Source organism: Stegodyphus dumicola, chromosome 1 (genome assembly GCF_044657685.1).
Source record: "Stegodyphus dumicola isolate Sdum_Otavi_A_Nest chromosome 1, ASM4465768v1".
NCBI lineage: Eukaryota > Metazoa > Arthropoda > Arachnida > Araneae > Eresidae > Stegodyphus > Stegodyphus dumicola.
Window position 1 is genome coordinate 289,137,412 of NC_140768.1, and position 15,753 is coordinate 289,153,164.

General features: G+C 33.0%; 1 protein-coding gene across 1 annotated transcript in view; it reads right to left on the reverse strand.

Moving 5' to 3' along the window:
- The window catches only part of LOC118184608 (uncharacterized), a 593,523-nt gene that overhangs the window by 93,166 nt on the left and 484,604 nt on the right, over positions 1-15,753 (reverse strand). Inside the window, exon 4 of the mRNA XM_085808461.1 lies at positions 2,964-3,125. Within this exon, the coding sequence (XP_085664587.1) occupies positions 2,964-3,125 (162 nt within the window). The remainder of the gene's footprint in view (positions 1-2,963; positions 3,126-15,753) is intronic.

Consider the following 15,753-nt stretch of genomic DNA (forward strand, 5'->3'; position numbering starts at 1 on the left):
GCAGCTTTGCTACTCACTTACTCGGTTCTGCCGTTTGAGCCTTGTACTGCCATTAGACTAGAGGCCAAACTGCTAAAGATCACTGCACAATCATTCTTTTAAGCTGCATGTCTTATGGCTGCCTTCAGTGCTGTAAGCTTAGCCTGAAAAGACCATATTTTTATATTCAGTCGTCGTGTCCAAGTTTTAGTAGTTAAGCGTTTTTGTTGGGCGCAGTTTTGGTCCACAACCCTGTGCGTAAATTGTGCGTGTATATCGCAACTTTATATGTAAAACAGACTTTTGAGTCACTGATATGATTACTGTTAGATCAACGTGTGCGTGATGTTACAGTATAGTATGTTTCTGCAGCTCATAATCCGTACTGATATACGATATAATATACATATCATCCCAAAGTTTGGAGTTGCATTGTAGCCTACTGATTCTTGTTATTGTTCTTTCCTTTCCTATTGTTGCATTTAAGGAGGGGTGGACTCTCTCTAATACTTGAAGTTGTTCTTTTGTTGAACTTGCTAACAAAGAGACTTTCGTTTCAATGGTGTGAAAGTGAGGCATCCATACAGGTTTGCTATCAAGCGTCACTCCAAAATAGGTTAAATCTGGAACAGACTTGATTGGACATACCAGAAGTTTTACAACTGGTTTGCGTTTTAGAAACCACATATTCTATATTTACGTAAGTTGAATTTTTTTAGCTTAGATTTTTGAGCTTATGAGTTCGGCATTAACTGGCATGAATACCAAAGCTTGGCTGTGAGTTTTGCTCAGCATATTTTCTCGCACTTTAATGAGGACAAAGTTTCCAGTGAAGGACTTTCCAAATTTGAAGGCGATGCCATTAAGGGCATAGAACAGGCATCAAATGGACTGACCAGAGTCACATCTGGTCTTATTTCTGACCTTTATTTAAACTGCTGCACTTAATCTAGAATTCAGTTTCAGAGTGACACTTTAATGTGAGGTGGCCGCTACCGTACTTCAAGGAAGTTGGGAATTCCTGCTTATGTTCCCAAAATATTGACAGTTAACGCAGCGCTCGATATTAATGTAGGGAAGTAGCAAACAAGATTAATAACCAATCGAGAGGCCAACTGTATGCTTTAGGTCATCTCAAAATTTGGACGTTTCAATGTACAAATACATTTCTTCTTTCCGTTTTTCCTTCAATGGCTTTGCGTATGAAAAAGAGCTGGTTGATGAGGACGCAACATTATCTGCCAGTAGTGCTACTGTTCCATCTGCGTCAAAGTTTTCTGAAATTTTGAGAACAATGAAGGGTGATTTGAGGAAATTCTTGGCTTGGTCTCCCAAAATTCTGATTTTTCTTGCTGGGGCTTATAGTCTAACGCTTCATTGAGCCTTTCTAACCGTGCCTTCTCCGAAACATTTTATGAGAAATTTCCTAGAACTCATAGGGCGAATTTGAATGATCGAAGAGACTAATGAAGTTAGACATATCCAGTTGCTTACTGAGCTTTGATAATCTCTGGAGTACGAGAAGCATCCTTACAGATAATGATTAACACATGCTCTTAGAAGCTCCTTTATTCAAAGTCGGTTTCATTTTCCTAAAAGTTACAGTTGCAAACGGCGCTTATTCGTTAGTAGCAGTAGGTAGGGTCGTATAATGTACCATTATTGGAGCTGTAGATTAACGGACTGTGATCCTTTCTGCTTCCACTAATTGCCCTTCCAAACAAAGTATTATTTAGTATGCAGTTCCTGCTCTACTAAAACGCTACACACGCTTAAAATATAGCTTTTTAGGGAAGCTAAAATAGCTGTATCTCAAGGTTATCATTCAAGTTCTTTTTCTTGCAAAGATATTGTCAGAGTCCTCATTTAACCAACCTGCGCGTTTTAGAGGACTTTACCCGTAAGGCTCTGTTCTGTTGAAATAAAAAAGATGCAGGAATAGTAATGCTAGTTTGGTCTATGGTGACGGCTGGTGATACTTCAGCAGACACCATTTCTCATATGCGAAGAAAACGAAAGATGTTTTGAGGAACTAATATTCCTAAATGTAGCGGGGATAATTATTCGCCACATCTGAACAGCTTTCTCAATAACAGCTAACACCTCATTACTAGGAATCCGATCAATGGAAAGGCTGACAAATGTATTTTAAACTCTACTGCAAGGATAGAAACCTTGCTGAGTAACATTTTACTGTTGTAACAGTACTGAATGCTATTGCTTAAGCTACTATTGCTTAAGCAAAATTTTGTAATATTGAAGGTTCTCGAAATTCAAATTGCGAATTATTTAAAATAAAAATAAAAATAATAAATTACTAAAAATAAATTCATTTCGTTCTTAAATATCTACATCTATATATATATTTATCTATCTATTTATCAACTTAAAATCGATTTATATTAATTAAAATGTGAGTTATTCCTCTTTCCCGCCTTTTTTTAATGGCTACTGGATTAAACTTGAGTTTTAATTAACAATGTATAAATCCTCAGTATTATTCCGGTGAAACAGGCGTTAGCTGTATTTCCCTTTGAGGGAAATATTTCTTGAAGCCTCGTGCTCCAGCGATCTTGTGAAGTACAGGACAGTTGCGTCTTTATTAATAATTGTTTCTTTGTTAAATAAGTCTCTTTTAGCATTAGCTTAAGTTGAATTAACACCATATGAGTTCCCTCCTACCATTTGGCACCGCTATTTTTGACAGCATATTTTAGATGCAGTCAAACCTTAGAAGTGGAGGGGGGATTTCGAAATAAAGAATTTTCGGGATAGTAAAATGTTCATTCTGATTGAATTGCAGACCAACATTGTCTACAACGTTAAGGGTATAGAACAGGCATCAATATAACTACGAAAAATTATTGAAGCCAGTCTTTTTTTTTTTTTTTTTCACTAGCAACGTATATTGCAGAGTGCTAATGCATTTCTGTTAATATTGGAAAGTTTTATAACCAATCAATAATGAGAAAAAATGAATTCACCTTTTATTCTCAGTGAGCACATTATATTCCTTGGATAGTCATTTGGGTAGTTGGGACTGAAGAATTCTTTCTTTTGAGGATTTCCTACAGAGAAATTGTAGCAGGCTAGCTCATCACTACGGGTAGAGTCTTCATCAGATTTTTTGTCCATGCATTTGGCAGCTAATCACAGAAAAAAAGAAAAAAAAAATCACGTTAAAAAAAACACAGAGATGAAAAAATGACATTACAAGATAATCTTAACTTAAATAATTAGTGTTAATAAAAGCTTGTATTATCACATACCGTAGCGGGCGACAGGCAAACTTTGCACAAAAAAGGAAAAGGCCAGTTTTGTAGCTCTCGTTCTACTGGCATGATTGATGAAATTAACTATTTTCTTCATACTCGAAAGAGCGACTTAGGTTATATATGAGGTTTATATATAGTATTCTTCAAACATAGGTATTTTTACAAAAAAAAAAAAAAAAAAAAAAAAAAAAAAAAAAAATGGAGCTTTTTCTGAAATGACATCCATATTTTTCCATATTTCCATATATGCATATTTCGATTCTACGACTTGAATTATGCCTAACTATTAAATGATGTAAAATTTGATGGGAAACTTACCGAAAAATTCAAAATTTTATATTGGCGCACTTTTTTCAGTTTGCGCCAAGAATGATTCACTTCGCGAAATTCTTGATTTATTGTAACCTGTTTTCTTTTGCCTTTTTTTCAGTTGCGCACGAACGGAAAAATGATGCATAATTCATTCTTTTAAGTAACTTTCAAATAATTTTAACGAAGTGCCTAAATCACATTTGACGTTATAGCATATAACAAATATGCTGAATTTCAAAACACGCCAATTCATAAAGCCACATATATCCTGGAAAATTTTGAAAAAAAAAACACTCTAATTTTTTGCTGATGTGCCTAGAAATATACCTACGTTAAGGTTATGGTAAAAATTGTATGAGTTTTTATTCAAAAAGATTTAAAAACATTTATAAAACTTACTAAAAATACAAATTTCAAAAACAAATTAAAAATATCTGCGAATTTTACTTGGAATGAATCTAAATTTCAAATTATGAAAGAAGAAATCAAGATAGTTTAATAACAGATATATTAATAAATATATACCAAATTCAATTAACATTGAGGAGCTAAAATTTTGAGGCCGAAAACGGAGTACCTTAAAACAGGTGACGGAAGACGGTTAACCTGGTCCTAACAGTTAAACAGGTAGTCTCAACATCTTCTTTCAATGTAGAGATGTTCGTAATTTCAATACAAATACAGCATTTCGTTTGAAAATATGATGTTCTCCGTTAGCATTAGGATGGCATTCAAAAGTTGAATCTGGATTTAACTGGCTTAATCGCAACTGTCTAATGGCTTCCTATCCTTGTAAGATTGGTATTGGTGTCCTTGAAGATGATAAGTGACATCTGAGGTCAAAGATTTACCGCGTGGAAACCATACATCGTATCCCCAATGTACTTTGGCCTTTGTTGCCACGTTTGAATCTGTTTTCTGGTTTCAGCGCTTATTAATTACCGAGCTACTCCAAGCTATAAGTACACGGAGAGACAATTTGTAACAACGAATAGTTTGGTAGAATTTTTCTATAGAATTATAATGCGCAGGAAAACCAATTTAAGTAGTGGCCGTAGACAATGATGATGACAAAACGTTATTCACTGATTGGTAGAAATGTGCAATCTGCGAAAGTTCGTGCATAGGTTATGTTTAATTTTACTAGCGATTGTAAGATCTGATCTTCTCAGGAGCATATAATTAGACCAGACCTAAAAAAGACAATTACGAATTTATACCTATGTCTTGTAAGTACCACAGAGACAGGGAAAGGATGTAAATGACCCTATCATTGATCCAAATAATGGATGCACCAACTCGTGCTTACAGAAGCCAACACTTTTGGCTTCAAATCAAATGTAATGGATAAACTAAAGTTTATGAAATCTAAATTTTACCTAACGGCTTCAGTTTGATTAGCTTGCAGGTTGGCTCAGTAGGGGTTCTAGACAATGATGATGGCAAAATTATTATGGTGTCTCATTGTAATTCTATAGAAAAGTTCTACCAAACTATTCGTTGTCGAAAATCGGCGTAAACAAGCTTAATGACATGAATAACTAAACGCCGCAGAATTCTAATCGCTAGAGGATAAAAATTAGCAACGTGGCCTTCAAGCAAGCAAAACACGCTCTCATTTCACCTCCAAAACGTTCCTTTAAATACTTACTTCATTCTAACTAATTTAAATATCCCACGCCTGGAAATTTACATTCTGGCTGGGAAATGAAACGAGGCTTGATAGGAAAGGAAGTTAACATTAAGTAATAGGTTATATATAATATTAAATGATCCTTACAAGGTTAAGAAACACTTCTGACATCTTGATTTCTGCGCATTGAAGAATACGGTTTATAACCTTATAAGGTATTTTCACTTTCTTTCTGGCATGCCTTCGTGTTGTAACGGTAGCACCAGGTTGGAATTACTGTAATCTAAAGCTGTGTTTCAAGCGAGATGTGTTTCAATCATAGTGTTTTAAACGATCCTTCATTATTACAATGCAAAGCACTTTAAGGCACCAGTGACCAGTGATTTTTGACTAATAGCTGATAATATTGCTACAAGGAATAAAGATTTAAAATCTCATCTAAACGTTTATATAAATTATAATTTTAAGAAAAATATTCAAAGGGAGTTAATTAGCAATTACATTACATACATTATAGTCTAGTTACTCCTGATTTTTATATCAGCACTAAACGTGGGAGGAAAAAAATCATTTTACTTACTGAGCTCCAAAAGAGTAATAAAAAGATTCATAGAAAATTTGCGTGCGATTGTCAGGAAAATTGCATTATTCCCCAAACATGACAATTTAGGGAAACTAGGTTTGCAATTATTGGAAGTTAGCATCTTGCAACTAATTGTCGGTCTTAAAATCAATTTTCCCCCTAGGATCCAATTATGCAAAAAGACATTTGTTATGATTTTCGCGCTACATATTTCATTGTCTCCTTTGCGGTTTATTTCGCTGGAAAACACAAATATTGATCGCAAAAATTCATTTTTTCTTTTGAATTTGCTACGCTTTTTGTTGATAATGATTTCTTCATTAGTATATCATAAGCATTCTGGTGATAATTGGTGCACATATGACGCACTTTTAAAATTGCAGTTGTTATACCTGTAATATTATATCTTTTAAGAAAAAATTAACATTTTTCAGCAATCGATTGTTGAAATCACTGTTTCTTTTTGCAAAGAGCTGTAGCACGTTATTATTAATATGTTTTTCAGCTCGCCGATTTCTACTTCCTTGTGCGAAGTAAAGGAAGTGTTGTAATTGTGAAAAATTTCGGATATCATATTTAAAAACAAAACAGCCATTTTGATCGCTCTCGAATCCATTTCAACGATGTTTTTTGCGCGATATCTGCAACGCACAGACTCTTTTTTCAAAACGGATTTAAAATGGATTCAGAAGAGATATTTTTATGAAATCTGTACGTACGTATGTTACATAACTCAAAAACGAGTAGCCTTAGAACGTTGAAAATATGTGTATGGGACTGTTATAACGGGTAATGGGGCATCTTTCGTTTTCGTTGCATTCGGCTGCACCTTAAAAAAATTTGTGATACTGTATACATATATTGATCTGAGTGATATTGTATATCTGTATATTTATATATATGTGATATTTTGGCAGTCAGGTACATGAGTTCCGGACATTGTTGCGGCTGAGTGTTAAGGCAGCATCCAATGACGACACAGATGGATTTCACTTTTTACTATTCCATATTTTTATTTCAATTTTCATCGAAGATCATTTTTACTTTAGATGAAATTCTCCAAATTACATATTCAATAGTGATTTAGACTAAGTACGATTAAATTTAACTTTCTGCGTTATAACTATTCTAACAAAAGAAAAATGGGTTAAGCAGCAGCGAAGTGTTGTAGCGCAGGAGGAGAGAAGAAATCTGATGCAAAATGGCGCGACTTCGTTATTTATAGAAGCGGTTACGTAATAGGCTCGAATGATCTAGAAAGTACTGGTCTAGGGGAAGATCCTGAATTGCAGAAAGTTAATTAAAGGTTGCTGTTTCGCATAGAGCAAAGCTGTCCTACTTTTATATTTTACATCTATGTGTAAGATAAAAAATATCAAAGCAAACTTCTAAATTGAATTCACTATAACCTCTTTTATTTTTTTATTTCATTTGGGAACTTCATCTATCTTTCCTAAAAATAGCGCTGTAAATCCAAAATGCGTCATTGAAATTAAATCATGCGATCTTACGTAACCCTTAATGCAGATACCTCTTGACCAATCAGCAAATTGTAAACCAAACTAAAAACTGAAACCTTTGATTCCCTCTCTTTTTTCTATGAACTGATGCGTCACTTTTGCTTGTGCTTTCCTCTTGGCCAGACGTCTTTCTGCAATTATGCGTGTGCTGCTATATTCGATTCTCTGGCAATAATATCAAAATTGTAAATGTTCTTTAATAGGCACGAGTAGAGCGCCAAGTGAATTGTAGCCACAAAATAGGAATTTAAATAAATAAAAGGAATGTAATCTGGCTCGACTGCTTCTTCTTCAAAATAGATGGAAGCTCTAAGCTTCATGTATCTACGCAATCAGCATTTCTGCGCATAGTGCTTCCAAAATTTGTGCTATCATTACAATAAAATAGCGCAGCCGATTTTCGAAACTTCCAGTGTAGTTTATGTCAACTAATCTCACATCGTTTAAAGAATGGATAAAATGAAAAAGGAAAATATTCATCTGAATTCCTAATCAGGCCAAGGTCAGTATAACATCGAAATATGGTGTATAAAGTATAAATGAAAGTGATTTAACGGAGTCACGAAAAGTGGTATTGAAGTGTGATTAATTTCTTCGGTTCTAAATTTATTCTTCAAAGTTGTTTCCATCCAGAAAATTAAGTGCCGATATTCAGAAAATGTCTTTTGATATTACGTGATAAAAAAGTTTTTTGAGTTTTTCTCCATCTGCATCATTATAAATAACTTGCTCAATAATTGGTTGTATTTTGAAATCTGAAAATGTAATGTGGTACTGTGTTATGAAAATATCAAATTAAAATGTATAAGTAATCTAAGATTTTATGCAGGGAAGATTTTTAATTTTTATTGTTATTAGTAAGTATAAATTTTGTTAAAAAGTTTTGAATTAATGTTAAAAATTTTGGATTTATTTTGTTGACAAGATAAAAATTTTGAAATTATTTTGTAATTAATATTATTGTTTAGAATTTTGAGAATTTTATAATTATTTTGAGAATAATGTATATATAAAATACAAATGAAATAATTACTAAATGGGAGAATGCTAAGAATTGTTAAAATTAATATACAAATACCAAAGATTTAAGAAATTGAATAATCGTATTAAAATTTATATCAGAATTTAATTAAGAGTACAGTATATTAAAATTTGTTTGGAATTATGGTAAATGAATGTTATAATTATCAATAACTGTATGTTAAATGTGAAGTATGATGAGGGAGTACTGGTTCAGAAACAGAGGCATGTTTTACCTCTGCATAATTGTTCCTTTTACCCTCCTCATGTCATATAAACTTTGAAGGCTCCCACTTTATTTAATTTTTTATATAAGATTTTTATTTTTTCATATAATGAAGTGTGTTTTTTTAATATAATGGAATGCTGCAGCGCAGTTTACTAACCACTCATGTGTACTAGGAGAGAACTGTGGGGTCTTCTAGGTTGTGTAAAATAAGAAAATTGTGAAATGTAACAATAAAAGTAAAACCATAATTTCAATCATGCTATTCCAAATGATAAGTATTACTTATAAATGTGAAATTTGGTGTAAATTTTAAGATTTATGATCATTCGTCATAATTAATGGGTATATAAATTTTTATAATTGTGATCTGGTGTGTAAAACGTTTTGGAAATCCTTCTCTGAAGTATCAAATTTAGGATGTGAATGTGCTAGAAACAAGACATTTATGCAGATTGGACTCATATCTTCATAGGACTTTAAAAGAACTCAAAATTTTACGTATATAATTTATTGTTCGAAAGCTAATATTATAGTTTGTATGTTTAAAGATTATATATCTCATGTTTTGCTACTCTAACGCTTTTTCTCTCGAAAAGGCTTCTCGATTGCTCTGCCTTTTTCTTTTTTGAAAGGGGGAAGATCCTGAATTGCAGAAAGTTAATTAAAGGTTGCTGGTTCGCATAGAGCAAAGCCGTTCTATTTTTTATATTTTACACATATATATATATATATATATATATGTATTCCCACTTTGTCACTCTGTTATCCTTCTCGGTGTGCTCATTTTGTTTCTTAAATGTTGGTAAAATGTGCATTTTTTGTTTTAAGAGTTTTATGCGTTTAGTTAATCTGCTTGGAATAGTTGTAGAATTTTCAATAATTTAGAAGATTCTAGGCCTAACGAGGCCCCCATTTGTTTACACTTGAAACTCTTAATATAATAGTGAATTAAGTTAGTTGGTGCCCCAATCTCAGTGTCTTTTTTCCCAGTGGGACCGAACGCTAACTTTCAATTAAGTGCATCGAAAATTTGGTCTTCCATTGTGTTGACCGAATTACTTATTTTGGCTTATAATTGTAAAAATTGTTTTTTAACTGTTTTAACTGTATTTTGTGTTTGTATTTTATAATTTTCAATGGGTGCTTTGAATTTTTATATATTTTTGCCTTGCCGTGAAGTGAACTGAACTGATTGAGTGACAAATATATCCCTAATGAAATTCGAGGAAATAAGTTTAAATGACATACAGCAAAAAATGTATATAATTTATTTGGCCGTACAAGGAAGTCATGTGGTGTCCACATCAGATTTTGTTTATTAAATTACGTAACGTATTAAAAGATATTAAAGACACAAGACAGCCTTACAAAACGTATTAACGGGAAATTAGTTTTAATGAAATTTCAGAATTTTAACACAGGAGAAAATTATTTGAAATTTTTCAATTTATCTTTTTTACCCTCTTTATCAAATAATGAATGTCGATCAAAAATCTGTATTTGGATTTTCTTCGGTGATATTAATTATAGGGTCAATTATTGAAAATGAATCTTCTTTAGCTCATGATCAATATGTATTAGAATGCTATTAGCGTTTGTGTTTAGTTTGTGAACAAGATTTGCAAAAGCTTTTCTGTTAGCATAAATTTAGGTATTTTGCATAATGAAACTCTAAAGGCAAACGAAACGAACGTGCGCCAAGATATATATATATTGGCGAGAGAAAGTAAAGTTCGCGTGCAATGCAGTATATTTGACTTTCACCTTACCTACGTGCAGTGTATTCGATTTTCACCCTAGCTACTTATATCACGGTCAAAGGTCTAATTCAGTTAGTACTTTCTCTTTTCAGGTACGGTGTCAAAGTATGTACCTGTTTTTTCTTATTGCCTAAATAGATATGCTTGAAGATGTATAACTTATATTTGTATGTAAGTTATCTCCTTTTCGATAATTCAGTGTTTTAATATCTGTGAAGATTATTACTTTTTGTTATGCTTAAGTTAAGCAAAATTCTCCTATTTTATTAAATAAAGATTTCGTAGTTAATTTTTTGACTTATGATTCTTTAATGAAAACTGCGCCTGATTAAACTTACTCATTACGCCTTCAGTGCTAATGCACAAACCAACAAAAGATTATGAGACTGAGTAGGGTAATTGCCTTGTGAAAATGCTTCTTTAAAATAAAATAATAATAAAAAAAAAACTAAAATTTAAATGTTGTAAGATTCCAGGGGCATAAAGTGTTAAAACTCTTTGTTGACAGTACTAGTTACAAAGTTTATAAGAATAATTGTAACGAATAATAATGTCTATTCTAAAAGAATCAATTTGTATAGAAAAGTTAACAGATGAAAATTACTCAGTGTGGAAATTTAAAATAGAACAACTTCTAATAAAAGAAGGTTTAGATGATGTTGTATTCGAAGAAAAACCGGGAACTGTTACTGATATTTGGTTAAAGAATGATCGTAAAGCTAAAGCTTTAATATGCCTAAACATTTCGGATTTGCAAATTATCCATGTTTTGCATGGTAAATCTGTGAAAGAAGTTTGGCAGAAGTTAAAATGTGTCCACGAACGTGTAAATTTAACAAACAAGTTATTTCTTCTTAGAAAACTATATTCCATCAGATATAATGAAAGTTCTAAAATGCAGGAACATATCAAAGAATTGGCTGAAAAGCTGCGTAGTATAGGTGAAGAAATTAAAGAAAATAACTTAATAGCAATATTACTATGTTCTTTACCAAATTCATACAACTCCTTAATAACTGCAATAGAAAGTAAATCGGAAGCTGAATTGCCGCTAGAATATGTTAAAAACAAACTAATAGATGAGTATTGTAGATGTGTGGAAACTAAGAAATTTCAAAAATACGATTCAGTTGCTTTGAAAAGTAAAAGCGAAAATAAATCAAAGTATGTTACACGATATTGTACTTATTGTAAGAGAAATAACCATACGATAAATGACTGTTTTCATTTAAAACGCAACGCTAGAACTTCCCCGAAAACAGATGTAAATAATAGTAAAGTAAGAAATTATTTTCAAAATTATAAAAGTAATGCATGCCAAATAGCAAATACGCAAAGTGTAGTACATTTCGCAGTTTAAGATCAACAAATAAATAAAAAAATTTTATATGTAAAAAAAAAAAAAAAATTACGAAATCTTTAACAAAGCAATGTGTATCACAACTAATGGACGCAGTCACAAACTGATGAGTGAATCTATGAACCCCTCCCCCAGTTGAGAGTCGCCTACTAGTAATGAAACCTGATTTTCAGGAGTTTCATGTGTTAAGATTAATTCCAGAACGTGACATAACACCGCAACATTCTAAACAATCCATATGGCGTTGTATTATTATTTCATATAGTTCAGGCTGCTCTCTTGGATATTCGTTGAATTTCCAACTCATTAATTTTAAGCATTTACATGTATTAGTCAGCGAATCCTGGATAGCATATACCAGATACAGTTTCCGAGTAATCGGGCGTTTTAACAAAGTAGCTTTTAAGCCCATTAAATCTGAAGTAACTGATAGACGATTTAGTCACGCGTGTTATTCAGCAACGCTTTATTCTCGTAATCACATTTTGTTTTGTGGATGCCTTCTGGTGAGGCTCACCCAAACAGGTATGTGAAGTTTACGGTGCTGATTGTTTAGCAGAACCCACGCGCCAGAATTGGTTCAAAATATTTCATCCAAGAGATTTTTCACTTGAAGTTGACGTTCTGTCTCATCTTCTGAAGTTGATAATGACAAAATTAAAGCCACAATTGAATCACATTGTGATATAACTGTTCGAGAGATTGCAAAAGGGTTGAGTGTATCACTGACAACAATTTAAAATCACATACGATGTCTTGGACTGGTTAAGAAGCTCGATATTTGGGTTGCAATCGACCCTTTTTTGAAGCGAATTATCACTGGGGATAAAAAATGGATCTTCTACGAAAACTTTAATAGAAAAAGATCATGTTTCAAGCATGATGAGTCAGTACAAATCATATCAAAAGCTAAAGTGCATCAAAAGCACGTCATGCTGTCAATTTGGTGGTATTACAATGGTGTTATATATTTTGAGCTGCTTCCGAGCAACCAAACGATCAGCTCAAATGATTATTGACCATAGCGTACAAAACTGGAGGAAACAAACACAGGGAAAAGACCAGAATTGGCAAATCGCAAAAGAATCATGCTCCACCACGACAATGCGAGGCCTCATGTATCTTTAGCGACACGTACGAAATTATTGGAGATTGATTGGGGAGTGATGTCGCATCCCCCATTCAAGAATATACATTACCCGAACTATTGGAATATCGTTTATTTCGAAGTTTAGAAAACTTCATAAATGGTAAAAATTTCAGTAATAACGATGACATCCATTCGACGCTGGTTGAGAGTTTTGCTGATAAAGACCGGAAGTTTTATGAGCTCGGAATCATGAAGTTACCAGAAACATGCTAGAAGGCCATCGAAAACAATGGAAACTATTTGCTTGTTATTTCTGGCACAAAAATTGCGCTATATTTCACACTAAAAATCCAAAATTTCTTCCTTCCCAACCCGACATAATCTTCCCCTCATTAGAAATAGCATTTTAAGAAGAGATCTCTTCATTAGCATGCATGCTTCTCGAAGAAGTGGCTTAGAATTTCTTTTTCATTTCGATAAAATGTTTTTTTTCTTTCCTTAGTACTGGAGCTGACTATCGAATATTTGCTAAATACGTTCAGTGTAATTCGATTAAATAAACGAGCAGCTTCTGCCTACCAAATTAGCTGGAACTGTCTGTAGTCTGCATTGTTCTGCATTCGTTTATAATTATTCACACCTGCTTTTATACGAATTTTTACAAACGTGTAGGCACAATGCATACAGAACGAAAGGTTTGTAAAAAAACTGCAAAGGGAAATTCTTTAGGAAATGACCTGTGTAGAGGAGAGGTGAGTACGTTCTTTTTCTCTGATTTTTTGGTTAAGCAACTCGCCTCGAGCTATGAAAAGGCATACTGAATTAAGCGAAATAAATTAAATTTATTTCAGCAAAAAGGTTTCCCTTGCCGTCTCATTTCTTTTGAATGTAGTGAAGGAGGGAAAATGTAGATTCTTGAAATAAGCGGCAATACTAACAGAAACTTTGTTTCTTTAATTATGTTGCTCTCGTTTGAAGCGTATGCCTTCAAGAAGCAGAATAAAAAAATTAGCATATCGAATGATCGTGATTTTCTTGATAGAGAAATTTTAGTCAGATACAAATATTGGTAGGAACCGTTGTACAAACAAACGCTTTTGATTGCTTAGAGTGAAATATAGACTGAATAAAAGAATAATTTGGAACTGCTTGAAATAATCTTAAAATTTATTTTATTCCAAGCTGAAAGAGCTTCTGCTCTCGATGAGCGATGTAGGTTCATTACGTTTTATGCGAGACACAATTAATGAAATACTCAGCCTTCTGATTTCTAAATGCTAACTGTTTTAACAAATTAAAAAAACTTTTATACAACATTACGTACTGTATAATTTTAGAAAATATTAAAATTTTAAATAAACATTTCCCATAGAGACTTAATTTTAATTTCGAATTCCTTTCACAAAGTCGTCTTTTTAAATTTTGTTGGTATGTTTTTCCTCCTTCGAGCATACCTTGATGGTGTAACGGCGTAATGGTAGCACACTCGGCAGTATTCGAGAGATACAGGTTCGAGCTCCGGCGAAGGCCCTCCACATTTTTCATATGTCCTTCTTCAAAGTAACCTAATGACTCATCTTGTCATAATAATACAGTAGTTATATGTGTAAAGTTAATCATAATTGAAGTGAGTGGTTAATAAATTAATCACTTAACTGTGACGATATTTACATCAGGTTAGTGAAGTATATGACTACATAACGGAGGGAAAAAAATCGCAGCCTTCTATTCAATAATTCGTATTCTTTTACTTTCAAAGCCGATCACGTCAATACTAAATTAGTGCCCGTATTAGGTACATATTCTGAATAAACATAATTTGAAGCTCTTAACTGATTCAATTTCGTTTTCTATACGTCTCATGAATGATTCTGGGGATATGATCGTTCGAAACTCGGCTGAATATATATGTTTAAAACTAGGCAAAATACAACCTTACTTTGGCATAGATTTAAAATAAATCTTTATTGATTTTGAAATCAACCAAACACAGGTCCCCAATTAAGATTTAGATAATTAAACATAAAAAAAAAATAGTTTGTAAAATTAAAATTTTTCTCCCGTAATGAAAAAATTCTCATCATAGAAAAAGAGTGGAGCTAACTTAAAATTCTGCTATATTTTTTAAGTTAAGTTAAACTTAAATGAAACAATTTATACCGCTTTCTAGGCTTTTAATTGCTATTAAAAAATATCTGATGCGGACACTACATAAGTACATTGCACAGCCTACTGAACTATATACATCTTTTGCTGCATTTCATTTATACGTATTTTCTCAAATTTCATTAGATATATATTTCTCATTCAATTAATTAAGTTCTCACTTCGTGGCAAGGCAAAAATACCTAAAAACGCAAAACTCTTCATTAAAAATTGTAAAATATAGAAAACATAAAGCAGTTACTTTTTTTTTTTTTTTTTTTTTTTTTTTTAGGTTAGAATTTGTACGGAAAAAACAAAAGCAATTCGGCCAGCGGGCAACAAGCCAGATTTTTTTGATGCACAAAAACTGAAAGTTAACGTTTGATCCCACTGGACAAAAAAAAAAAGCAAAATTTGGTGCACCACCTGACTAAATGACGGCCTTGTTAGGCTTAGCAGCACTGAAACTTTTAAATTGCTGATAATTCCACAACTATTTCATTCAGATTAAGTAAAGGCATACGATCCTTAACCGGAACATAATTCAATCACTTTTAAAGCAAAAAAAGAAAAAATGCAATATATATATATATATATACACCCACTATATATGTATATGGTGCGGGCGATTGCTACGAAAACCGCCCGGTGGCTAAGTGGCTAGCGCGCTGCGCAGCTGCACCACAGGTCCGGAGTTCGATTCCCAGGCTGGACAAGGTTGACTCGGCCTTTCATCCCTCGAATGGGTCGATAAAATGAGTACCAAGTTTGCTTGGGGATTAAACACCGGGGGACCTGCGACAAGCCGACGGCGCCTAAGGCCAAGAAAACAGATTCGGCCATGGCC